This window comes from Ascaphus truei, chromosome 3 (genome assembly GCF_040206685.1).
Source record: "Ascaphus truei isolate aAscTru1 chromosome 3, aAscTru1.hap1, whole genome shotgun sequence".
NCBI classification, from domain to species: Eukaryota; Metazoa; Chordata; class Amphibia; order Anura; family Ascaphidae; genus Ascaphus; species Ascaphus truei.
This window is the reverse complement of record NC_134485.1, coordinates 387078397-387091868: the sequence shown is the minus strand read 5'-3', so window position 1 is coordinate 387091868 and position 13472 is coordinate 387078397. Positions and strand designations below refer to the sequence as shown.

The 13472-nt window shown below is 42.3% G+C and overlaps 1 protein-coding gene across 1 annotated transcript in view; it reads right to left on the bottom strand.

The window, feature by feature from the left end:
- Positions 1-4038: 4038 nt before the first annotated feature.
- DCUN1D5 (defective in cullin neddylation 1 domain containing 5) overlaps positions 4039-13472 on the bottom strand; it is a 42510-nt gene continuing 33076 nt past the window's right edge. Inside the window, exons 7-9 of the mRNA XM_075593201.1 lie at positions 11509-11613; positions 6384-6486; positions 4039-4790 (exon numbers count right to left, since the gene is read on the bottom strand). Of these exons, the coding sequence (XP_075449316.1) occupies positions 4735-4790; positions 6384-6486; positions 11509-11613 (264 nt within the window). The 3' untranslated portion in view covers positions 4039-4734. The remainder of the gene's footprint in view (positions 4791-6383; positions 6487-11508; positions 11614-13472) is intronic.

The window sequence follows — 13472 nt, the reverse complement described above, 5'->3', positions numbered from 1 at the left end:
GTTGCTGCATCATATGTATGCTGGGACTAATTAGCTCCCACAAATATTGTCTTTTGCTATTTAGGCTGCGTGCAAATTAGTCTGAATCTTTTTTGTGACTACTCTTGGTCATTTGATAAAAGTATCTGGGTGTCCAATTTCTCACAGGCTGATTCCATGCAGTCCCCATCAGATGAATTACAGTACTCTCCGCCCAAGTATTGCTATAGCATGTTAGACGCCTCTGACGAAGACACTCCCCTATCCAGGTTTGGGACCTTGATCTCTTCTGGGTCCATTTATTGATAATGTGAGAGACAATATCCTTCATCCAGAATAGAAGAGTAGAAATCTGGTCATTGGGCCCATGGCTGCAGGCAAGCACTTCGCAGAATCTACTTGCGTCAAGCACTGGCTTACTAAGAGCAACGCATATCCTGGCTTATTGCAATCACTTACAATTACAACTTACAGTCTGCCTGTGTTCACAGATGCTTCTGCAGTGTTCTGCCTGGTTGCAGAGCCTCGGTCTGTCCGTTTCAGACAGTGCTTCTGCCGGAGAGAGGCTGACAACACCCCAGACTGAACTGCACTAACGCAGCCCTGGTGAGTCCCAGTTTAGCAAAATAAATACTACCCGCTATGCAGTCTGGAAAAAGACTGCCTCTGCAGGGAAAGGGAGAGGCTTATATACCAGGTCCCTGTCCTACCTATGATGTGGGAGGAGCTAATCCCAAATAGTACCCACTGCCATGTGGGGAACAGGAAAAGCTGGCTTCAGGAATGTCTAATCAAGGAAACCGTGGGAAGGGAAAGGTGCACTCATGCGAATTCATGGATACTGCGTGGGGTGCACATCCTTCACCTGAGCTGGTGCTGCCATTAGTATATGAAGTTACTCCAGGGAAAGTGGAACAAAACAGCACTCCAGAGGACTTGGTAATGGAGTGAAACATTTATTAAAGGTCATCAACTTTGTAACACATTTTTTACTCTATTATATCAAGTACTCTGGAGTGCCTTTTTGTTCTACTGTACCTTCCCTTGGATGAACTTCATATACTACTCAAGGAAACCTACAGGTATTTAGTGGTGTTCTTACATACATACCACCATTTCTTTTTTTTCCACTCCTGCACATACGTAGCTGGCTCTTTGTGCAGTTAATATGGTCAGCGCAGCCCATTTCTATATATGGGTGGAGATGGGCAAGTGGGTTATCATTACATACATTATGAAAATGTAATAATACACAGGTACACAGGTGCACCAATTTATGATTCCAAAAACAAAATATTTAATGTGGCATGTGAATTAGGAACACAAACATTTTGATAAGTAACATGACATTAAGGAGAATAACTAAGAACAATTCAATCTTGAAAGTAGCAATCCATGTTTTTATATATATACTTTTTTTTTTCTTTCCAAACATTGAACAGGGCTACATGGTCATTTCTTTGGAGTTCTTAGTTCCAAATTTTTTTTTTTTTTTCATCCGTTTCCTTCATTAGTAACCGAAAATTTGTGCCGACAACTTCTTTGTCGCCAACTTAATTAATAGCAATATTATTGGAATAGGCTGGTATTGTATACGTAGTAACTGGATTCACAATCTGGGATTCAGCATCTAAACCACCATCCAAGGAGGGGAGGCATATTGCGATCAGTACAAATGAGGATCACATAACAGAACATGAAGGTGTTAATTCTACAAACACCAAAGTGGCCATTGGGACGTCAATTTGAGTTTTTGGCTGAAAACGATCCGAATGGCCACGTGTGTGTGTGTGTGTGTGTGTGTGTGTGTGTGTGTGTGTGTGTGTGTGTGTGTGTATATACATATGTATATATATATATACACACACACACACATATATATACACACACCATATAGAATTACCCCTAAGTAGTCAATTAAAAAAAACTAGTCAAAACCGAGAAAATTAATCCTTTGATAGGAAGGGCCTACTGAAGACTTAATCATTACCATACCAAGCAACTTTAAGATCGTATGATTTACATGACTGCTGGCTATTTACATTAGAAACTCGAAGCCAGGACATTTAACCTTTCACATGTAATGAAGCAAAAAAGTTGTACCATAAGGATATCCAAGTCTCCTAAAGATGCGTTTTGTTTCCTAGTTTAAGAGCAAATTCAATGGAAGATCACACTCCATCAGGTCTCTCTTCAAGTTTGTCTGTGCTTGGTCTTCAATTTATATCAACTGAATTAGGTAGCACAAAGAGAAGGCTAAAGAATGAGAATACCTTTCTGACTTATCTACCACTACCATAGCAAAAGCAAATAAATACTTTCAGGTGTCAACCTCTTTTGCCACCAGCTGATGGTGATTTACAGCACATTAACATGTACTTGAATAGAGGACAATTAAGACATCTGGATTAAAGTATTCTACAAAAAAGACTTTCTAGCGATCAGTGTGGGGCAGAAAAAGATGGCAAGATAATTTTGTAATAAAAGTCAACATAATCAAGTGATCTAGCAATTTGAAAAATGTGTATCGCAAAATTTGTAAATAAAAACAAGATTTATACGAAACTTTACAGTTTAATCCAATGGTTTCCAATATTTTCTGTGTTGACCAGTAAATGCCATAAAAATGACAAAATGACTGGCATGGCCAAAAATTAAGATACATACATTTATTTCAGCATTTAGAGCCACCATACAAACAGCAATTCTCCAACAAACTTCTTATACAAACACACAGTTCCCATCAAAGAGAATCATACAACCTGCCATCCAAGCACTATCACCCTGTATGCACATTTTGTTTTGCTTACACCTGACCTAATCCCAGCATAAAAAAATGTGCATTTTTAAATCTACAAATAAAAGCCTACCTTTTGCAGCTGAAGTACCTGGAGTATGTAGCTAGATATGTGGATTCTCGTCCTGACCTTTATGCTAAGGAGCGCACAAGAAATGATGGGACTTGGGCCCTTACACATAGTACAACTGTAGAACTAAAGAAGCAAAGCTACAATTCAATGCATTTGGCCACATTAAGGAAAGATTAGTAGGGGAAAGACACCTCCTGTGGCCCTGAGGAATGGTTTAATGATGATTGTAGACAAAGTTCTTTTCATGATGGATTCCTCAAGAGAAAAAGCGAAAACAAGCATACACACTGCAATAGTGCATTACCCAGGGACAACTAGGATGTATAAAGAGAGCAATTTTAATACAATAATAAAATACAGTATAACATATAAAATAAAAAACAATTGATTACACTAAAAATTTGTACTAAAAAGAATTATACTAAAAAGAACTATCTGTGCCTTGGCATAGGAACCAGATGTCTTGACACTTGCTCCGTTTGGTGTAAAATTGGAAACCTACTCACCAAAAGTGACTAGGACATAAGCGTTATTGAAATGGTCTTATCAGCATATGGGACCGCTTGCTGCGAGGTGAAATTGCGTCAATCCACGGAAGAGGATCTCCTTTTCTGCTCGGGTGTCTGCTTGCTGCACACTGCTTGCTGCTTTCTCCTACATGTTTCCTACAGGAAGAAACCCACTATTAGGAGTTTCAAAACATGTAGGAGGTCTTTTGGCATTACTGAGACACCGTAGCTGTGGAGAACAAGCGGTGACGTCACAGGAGGAGTTGATCGGCTGAACTCTGGGAGAAAGCAGCAAGCAGTTTGCAGCATGCAGACACCAGAGCAGAAAAGGAGATCCTCTTCCGTGGATTGACGCAATTTCACCTCGCAGCAAGCGGTCCCATATGCTGATAAGACCATTTCAATAACGCTTATGTCCTAGTCACTTTTGGTGAGTAGGTTTCCAATTTTACACCAAACGGAGCAAGTGTCAAGACATCTGGTTCCTATGCCAAGGCACAGATAGTTCTTTTTAGTATAATTCTTTTTAGTACAAATTTTTAGTGTAATCAATTGTTTTTTATTTTATATGTTATACTGTATTTTATTATTGTATTAAAATTGCTCTCTTTATACATCCTAGTTGTCCCTGGGTAATGCACTATTGCAGTGTGTATGCTTGTTTTCGCTTTTTCTCTTGAGGAATCCATCAAGAAAAGAACTTTGTCTACAATCACAATTAAACCATTCCTCAGCGCCACAGGAGGTGTCTTTCCCCTACATTACCAAATCTGGTAGGAGATTCCAGATTCACTTCTTTGGGCAGCTCCAGGACTACCTTGGACTCTATATCACAGGTTTTTTGTAATTCATTGTTTGCATGAGCGCTATTGTTCACCTTTATTTTCACAAGGAAAGATTAGTGACAACACTTTTTTTTTACCCCAACTCTAAATACTGTCCGAGAAATAATTAAAGACTGGTAATGGTCAATGGAACAAAGATTGGGAACCATTGACTTAAATCTGGCAGAACAATGTAATAGGTCCAAATATAAATGTAAAACAATGGACATCTTCACTAAATAGGCCGTTGTTGCAAATCTTAATCTGTATTGTTTTGAAAGAAGTGTTGTAAACATCATTAGACTTAAAACAAAGAGCAACTCCAATGTTCAGTCTGAGAAGATGCAGATCACTGCCCATATCACATGTAACAAGAAACTTCAGTTCCTTTAAAACAAAAAACAAAAAAGGGGGGGGGGGGGAGGAGGGAAAAAAAAAAAAAAAAAAAAAGGCGAAGTCTTCGGCAAAGATGGAAGAATATTCTTCAAAAACTTCTCATTTTATGACTTGGAGGGCATCTGAAAGTCCGTGATTTCCTCAGCATAGAGTTTGCTATAATGGTTGACGAACTTTTTGCCACTCGACGAATTCATCAAGGAGAACCGGCCCTATAAAATGTAAAGACTTGCATTATAAATAATAGTTATATGTGGGGAGTTTAGCCACAGATTTGGACTGAACACCATGAGAGGCAATGGTTAGTTCATTAAAGAACTGTAAACGACACTTAATACTTTCTAGGAAAACCATGCTTTGAAGAAAAAAAATATATACTTTAAAACCATACAAATGTGACTCCCTGCCTCGCTGGGAATTTCACAATTCAACCTCTTCTCTAGCCCCCTACACACTGCTGATGGATTGCTTGGTTCTATTCCTCACAGTCCCTTTCATCCATTTAATACCCTGTCTATTTACTGTTCCCTTTGCAATTCCTTCTCTGCATCATCTGCCTATGGTCGAGTCCCCGGTGGTGACGGCGTCACGCGTGCCACACACCACAGCACAGCCCACTATGGGGCAGGCCCCAGTGGCGGTGTGGTCGCGCAAAGAACTGGGACGCGTACGCTGGCAGGGAAGACAAGAATTTTGTCTTCCCGTGCCTCGGTCACGTGGCTGCCTGCAGCCAATGGCAGGGCAGATATGCCTCTTCATGGCCACACACCCCCATCATGGCCCAGCCCCCGCCCTCTCCCCTACAGACCGACGATCGCGGCTGTAGTCACCGCACACGCCGCCAGGAGCGCGTGCAGCCGGGAGGACCGGGGCTGTAGCCTTACACTGTTATCTTGATATTTGCATCCGTGTTAAACTCATTAAATATTTCTAAATCAGAATTGCTCGAACCCGAGGAAGAGAAAGAACTCTTGAAAGCTTGTTGTCTTATAATATCAATTGTTAGTCCAAATAACAAAGGCATCACCTAATACTGAAGTACTCACTTACTCAGCAAACATTCCTTGCTAGTAATAGTGCAATGGCATAGCACTGCTTAGTGACTGAGCCTGGTTGTATTGTGTAAAACTCCCCCAAAAAAACTCATAGTAGTGTAATAAAATGTATCACAACTTGCAGCAAATGTACAATATATGTAAATTGCTGCTTCCAGAATCCCTCAGAGTAAATGTAGCTTTAGAAGCAGTGTTGACATTCAGACCATTGTCAGTTAGAATATTTAGTGTGTGTGAATCGCTCTCTACATTCTCAAATCTGCTGCAACAACAGTCCTTTTCAGAAAAAAAAGTAGTAAAGCTATCTAGTCAGTAGTGGTCGTTCAGGTTGTCTTTTCCGCTAAAAATCCCCATGAACTCTAATGGGGATTTTTGGCACACAACATCCCAATTGGCAGCTTTGGACTACTGTATATACAATAAGGATCTAAAGGCAGGGATCCACAAAAGGGTGCTAAGCATTCGCACACCTTTACAAACTAATGGGAGTAAAAGTTGTGATAAACCTTAGCACCGTTTTCGGGATCTGGGCCCAAGTCTTTTGAAAAAAACAGTTCTAGACCACTAGGAACAGACAATATCATAGAATGTGAGCAAAAAGAAAGAAAACTGAGTTCCACACAATATAAGTAGAGAACAAAAAGGTTTATAGTGTAGGAAGTAGGAGACTATACTTTCTGACGCAGTATGCCCATTTCATTGCAATGTACAGGAAAAATATATTAAAAAGTAAAATCTACTTTTACTTACATGCACCATCTTCATCGTAATTGCTCAGATCTGCATGCACAGTTCTGCTAAATTCTAAGACATTGTACCACTGGTCTTTGTTCATAACTCTGTACTTTGATTGCTATTGGAAAAAGAAATACATTTCAGTGTCAGCCTCGCTCTGCAGTGAGCACACATTTTTACATAACATTTACATTTCCCCAACTCAAACATGTTCATGAGTTCCATAATCGCAAAGCCCCAATCATTTCTGGGTAATCCACTGTGAGAAAGCACACTAACATCTGTGATTGCACACAAATAAATGAATCAAAAGAAGCTCAGGAAGATCAAACAGACGCTCTGCAAGAAGATAGTAATTTTCCCAACAAATAGACCTGCACTGGATGTATACCAACCAAGCATTGCGTTATCAAGGTGAGGAGGTGAATTTCAGAAAGATAGGAAGAAACCTGTCTGAAACTGAGAAATATAGCACACCAAATAGAGTAGCAATCAATCTTATTTTGTTCTGTGACATTGCCCAGAATCCCTGACTGCAGTGGAAGCAGTGTGTGCAAAGTGATTATAGGGAAAGGCAGGTTTGTGGACTTGTCTGAAACGTGAATGTGCTCATAAGTGGCATTTTTATTTGCTGTACGGTGGAGGGCTGGTGTCACCTTTTTACTTCCCATAACTTTATGTACCTGGTGTGTGGCCACAGCCAGCTTCACATTGCAAGGTCAGTAACCAACCTCACACTGATGAGACCCAAAAGGTGGGAACAGGTGTCTGACTAGGTTTTCTGGCCATGCACTTCTTTAACCCAGGCTTTTCTGTAAAAGCGGTATAAAAACGGCAGGCATAGGTTTATAGGGATGCATGTTCAAATGAGTAAATAGCCAAAAGTGATACACAGTGCTCATTTGCATGTCATTACCCAGAATTCCTGGTTACAGTGGAAGCATTGCATGCAGTGTGATTAGGGGGAAATGCAGGTTTGTGGACCTGTCAGACGTGAATATGACCAAAGGTGTCTAAGAAAAGCAAATAAAAATACGAAAGTAACAGAACGTCCACCAACTGGTCACAGGTGTGTAAAATACATAGCTATACATATATCACACTTCAACCTTCAATAACTCTTCTCTACAACAGTGACACAAAGTTGAAAAAACCCTGTGTGTGAATAACAACATTGCAGAACATGGTGGTCCTTGTGTTACACTATATTCTTTACAGGTTGGGACGCCTGTCATAGTGGATGAGTAAAGATACATGGTGGAAAGAAGGAACCTGGTGGTGAATAAATTTTAGATATAAGTTATGGGTTGTTTAAATACTATTATTACCTGAGAATTTAGTTTTTCTGGTCTCCATTATCAAACTTGGAACTTACCTTTTTATTGAAAGCTATCCAGTCACCAGGATGAAAGTTAAACCCTGGTTAAACTAATGCCGCCATGCAGAGAATCAAGGAAACAAAATGAATGATAAATAATTATCCCAAGTCATTGTCTCCCTTCATGGCAGTGGCAACAAAGAGAGGTAACCAAGAAGTTTCTCCAAGTTTTGGTGTTCTTTTTTTTTTTGTTTTATACAATTGTAGCCTGTAAAACCTTGTATCTGCCAAGGCCTCAAAATCTATATGGTAATGTTTTGAGTAGGTGTGCAATGAAGACACTTGACGGGACCTTGTCTTGCCTTACTATGCACACCTTCTCAATACAATTCTTTATACCTCTTCAGATTGAGTTATTTGATGCATGCCTTCCAGAAATACAAATCATCTGTCATATCTTCTGACTGGCCTTGACCTTCGGCCTTGGTATCTTGGCATTTGGCCATGATACCTTAGGATATATTTATTCAATGTAGTCTCCTTTGTGTTTGAAGGATAGAGAGAAAAAATGAAGCACCATCTCCTGATTAATAGGAAACTTAGAGACTGCCTTCGGTAGAAAAAGGATTCGCCCTTAAAACCACCATGTCCTGGTGAAAAATAACATAAGGGTCCTTACACACTAGAGCGTACAATTCTCAAAAATGTTACTGTGACCAGGAAGATAACCATAACAGGTGTTGCCTGACTGACGTTCACTGAAGTACTGGAGAAAAAATAAAGCATCCTTATGAAATTCTGGAAAAGGTGAACGCCATGGGCAGCCACAGTCCAAGAACTGTATCCAACTGGCTGCATTCCTTTCCAACGAGGATTACCACGGTTCGTTATCGCAGGGAAAGTTAAAACGGGTGACATCTGAGTGGGGGGAGTGTGGCTTAGGCAAGAGAAATGGGGAAGGTCGTAGCAGATTGTTTAGGCTAGAGAATAGTTGGCGTGGATGAGGTGATTTGATAAAGGTGTTAAATTAGATTTGTTTTTGCAATTTGAGAGAGGAAGTATTGGTAAAGGAGGGATTGGAAGGTGGCAAATGCGGATGGGGACCGAAAGATTTCCATGATCTCTCATCTGTGCAAAGGAAGAGACAGAGTATTTTGAATTGGCAGGAAAGCCAGGGTTCATGTGGCTTTGTCGTGAGATGCAATGGTGCAATTGAATCAAGGGAGGAGGGTAATGCAGAGTTGATGGTGGAAAGGTCAGAGTTCAATGACAGAGAGGAAAATTATGTGAGTGGGGGGAGGAGTGATGAGGTGGAGGAAGTAAGGGAGGATGATCAATGGATTTGAGGTTTCTGCAAAGGATGGGAATGGGTGGGGGTGAGGAGGGAGGGTGATGCAAAGGTGGTGAACGTGACATGGGAAAAGGAGTGTGGAGGGGGACACTCCGTGGCATCTTGCAGTGAGGACAAGATCGAGGGTGCCTCCGTGTATGTGGGTCGCGGGAGATTCAGTGTAAGAGTGTCCAAAGGAGGACATGAGGGGGATGAGGCAGAGGGGGGGGTTGTCAAGGTGAAGGTTCAAGTCACTGATGACAAGGGGGTTGGGAAAGGGTGAGAGTGAAGAGAAGCAGTCAAACTCATTGAAACATAGTGTGAGTGAGACAGTGGACGATACATTACGATGATTGTGATGGGTAGGATGAAAACGAAAGAGCAGGCATGGCATTCAAATGAGTTCAAAGGGAGGGAGGTTGGGGGCAGGTATCCAGGATGGGGAGACACAGAAGCCAACTCATCATCCATTGCTGGTGTGACGTGGGGTATGGGTGAAGTATGATTGCAAAGATGTGAGGGCAGCGTGGGTGATTCGGGCTTCTAGGTAATCTCCAAAAAGATATTCTCCCTCAAATGGCAGGGAAGTGAGCTTGTTCTTATATTGTGGCCTCAACTATAATGACCATCCGGCAGCCACTGTAGAAACCATTGTCCTTGCAGAAAGTCCAACAGAATCCAATGAGACGTCACAAATATATTCATTTGCATGCTGCTTTTCTGCTAATGTTTTAAGCAAGTCCAGCCATTTAACCTTCTTCCATATTTGCACATAAACTAACAGATGCTACTACAGCAACTGCTGGCTTAGTTCGTATTTTTAAAAATGCTTTACATATTCCTATTCATGGCCTTCTAGAAAGGAATGATGGCATAAAAAAAAAAATCTTGCTACCGGCTTATCTATTCAGAATTAAGCAGACACTATACACCATGCACAGGCATCTCATTTAAATGGATTCTAATCTTTAACCACCCTATGGACAGGGAACGTATGCTGGTTCATTTGTCAATCTGAATAACAACAATTAACAAAAATATATATATCTTGTATACCAACTTTATCCATTACAATGTATATAATATGACCACCCATCTTCTGTGATGAATGTCCAAGCCTCTTTAATTTCCACCTTCACCTGGTCAGAAGAAAAATACTATCCTGTTCTGAAAAGCATCAGAACGAAGGATCTGCTTCAGGAGATCTATCCTCCAGATCTAAACGTGTCTTGGATTTTTAATCTTACTTTGTCACAAAGTATCAGACATAGCCATCGTGATTCACCTTTAACCACAGAGAAGAAAACTAAGAACCTTGTCCTCATGTGAGGAAAACCTTGTGTTCAGCCCTACCTGTGTCTTTAGAAGTGTGACGACATCCTAGCAAAAAGAATGAGGAAAAAAAAAACAACTAAATATTAGCCCTAAGAATAAACTATATTGGGGTTTACCCAGATTGATTAGTGAGAGGCTTTATAAACTTGCACAGAAAACTGCACCAAACATCTATTTACTAAGTGTTACTCCATCAGCACAATGACTGCGCCACAACCGGAACTAGGCCAGAGCAAACCAGAAGTCGTGGTCTGGTGAAACTCCATGGAAGACATGCTCCAGATTCCGGCGTCTTGCACAGCTTGTACACCTCCCAGAGTGTATTCTCCTGGGACCATCAGGAGGGATCTCCCAGATTGGCAGAAAGTGGTTTCTGCAGATAAGCCCCAAAATAAATAGATATACAAAAAGACAGCCTGCACTCAAAGAGGTACAGGAACAAGGAGAAAATAAATAATAAAACTAGACAAAAGGAGCCAGTTTATATATTTTTCAAAGGTGCCAACACCCTCCCCCCCCCCCCACCCTACCCTAGTATAGGGAAGAAGATGAATCCCTTTTATTGTAACTGTCAGAACAAGAGATGTCTTTTTTTTCTTCTTCTAAGACAAGAGTTCTCATGATGACCTAATTCACAAAAAAATGTATATTTGTTAAAAGTCAGCAGGAGAAGTTGCCCTTTTAAGGAAATATAAAGAAATGTATACATCCCAGAATTTGCTTTACTTCTAGGAGTAATTATTTTCAGCCTGCATTATTACTGAATATAAACAGTTAAAAATATTTGCACACTAATGTATCAAAATAATGTTTAGTGTTTATCAATAGAATACAAAATAATTTAAAATGCATTTTTCATCTGTATTAATCTCCAGGTAGCAGCGTAAAGCAGGTGGCTGGAAATTAAGGTAATCATCCAGTACAAACAAGAAATGTTTTAGGGATGATCTTTTTCATGTAATCTGTAAATGTTTCCTGTGCTAAACGTATCTATTAGTATGGACCCCTTACTGTATGTAGGGAGCTCTTACACATTTCCTGTAGTATTCGATTAGATAAAAGCTATGAGATTGCCTTTATCCATGTTTGTATTGAATGTATTGAATGACATCAGCAAATCATTTGGCAAAAGGAGATCTTCATGTCAGTGTTCTTACCTCCAGGTACTGATAGAATACTGAGAACAGAGGCCACGTCCTACCTAGCACGAGCGCCAACATTGACTTAGCAGTATCAATATCAAGACTTCGTTGGTCCTTGTCCTATAGTAAAAGGAAACAGAAAAAGTCTTCCAGTTATGATATTTTCTTATAGCTGCTCAATGGAGCACGTCATGATCAAAAAGCATTGCAATGATGTCTTGCCTGCCCCTCTAAAATAAATAACAACAAACTTCTGCTTGAACATTAAAAGTGTCAAGTGATTCCTTGCAAGGATCATCTCAAGACAATTGAGCCTTTAAAACTTGTGTTCTGTTTCTTTGCTCGTTTATTCACTAACAGAAAGCATACAAAGAGTATTCAGTCTGGATGGGAATGATATAGTGTGCTGCTATGGGAACCTACAGAATCAGATGGGAAGAGATTTTTCAATCCATGGGCATCTTCCGGTGACAGCATGCTCTTGCACAGATACCATAGCACTGGGTATTCCTAACAATAAACTTAATAAAGTGAAGGGTAGACTACAGCAACTTGTAATACCTTCAGCCTGAAGGTCATGTCAGCAGATGAGCAAACCATATATGCGGGAACGTCTAATATAATGGGGAGGGGGGGGGGGAGAGAGAAGAGAGAGAGAGAGAGAGAGAGAGAGAGGAGAGAGAGAGAGAGGAGAGGGAGAGGGAGAGGGAGAGGGAGAGGGAGAGGGAGAGAGGGAGGGGGAGGGGGAGGGGGAGGGGGAGGGGGAGGGAGGGGAGAGGGAGAGGGAGAGGGAGGAGGGAGAGGGAGAGGGAGAGGGAGAGGGAGGGGGAGAGAGAGAGAGAGGGAGAGGGGGAGGGGGAGAGGGAGAGGGGAGAGAGAGAGACAGGGAGAGACAGGGAGAGGGAGAGAGAGGGAGAGAGAGGGAGAGAGAGAGACCGGGAGGGAGAGGGAGAGAGAGAGAGACAGGGAGGGAGAGAGAGAGAGACAGGGAGGGAGAGAGGGAGAGACAGGGAGGGAGAGAGGGAGAGACAGGGAGGGAGAGAGGGAGAGACAGGGAGGGAGAGAGGGAGAGACAGGGAGGGAGAGAGAGAGAGAGAGGGAGAGAGGGAGAGACAGGGAGGGAGAGAGGGAGAGACAGGGAGGGAGAGAGAGAGAGAGAGAGAGAGAGACAGGGAGGGGAGAGAGAGAGAGAGGAGAGAGACAGGGAGGGAGAGAGAGAGAGACAGGGAGGGAGAGAGGGAGAGACAGGGAGGGAGAGAGGGAGAGACAGGGAGGGAGAGAGGGAGAGACAGGGAGGGAGAGAGGGAGAGACAGGGAGGGAGAGAGAGAGAGACAGGGAGGGAGAGAGGGAGAGACAGGGAGGGAGAGAGGGAGAGACAGGGAGGGAGAGAGGGAGAGACAGGGAGGGAGAGAGGGAGAGACAGGGAGGAGAGAGGGAGACAGGGAGGGAGAGAGGGAGAGACAGGGAGGGAGAGAGGGAGAGACGGGGAGGGAGAGAGGGAGAGACAGGGAGGGAGAGAGAGAGAGAGAGAGAGAGAGAGAGAGACAGGGAGAGAGAGAGAGAGAGAGACAGGGAGAGAGAGAGAGAAAGAGAGAGAGAAAGAGAGAGAGAGACAGGGAGAGGGAGAGACCGGGAGGGAGAGGGAGAGAGAGAGAGACAGGGAGGGAGAGAGGGAGAGACAGGGAGGGAGAGAGGGAGAGACAGGGAGGGAGAGAGGGAGAGACAGGGAGGGAGACAGGGAGAGACAGGGAGGGAGAGAGAGAGAGAGAGAGAGAGACAGGAGGGAGAGAGAGAGAGAGAGAGAGAGAGAGAGAGAGAGAGAGACAGGAGAGAGAGAGAGGGAGAGAGAGAGAGAGAAAGAGAGAGAGAGAGAGAGAGAGAGAAGAGAGAGAAAGAGAGAGAGAGAGAAAGAGAGAGAGAAAGAGAGAGAGAAAGAGAGAGAAGTGAGAGAGAGAGGGGAGAGAAAATCAAGATACAA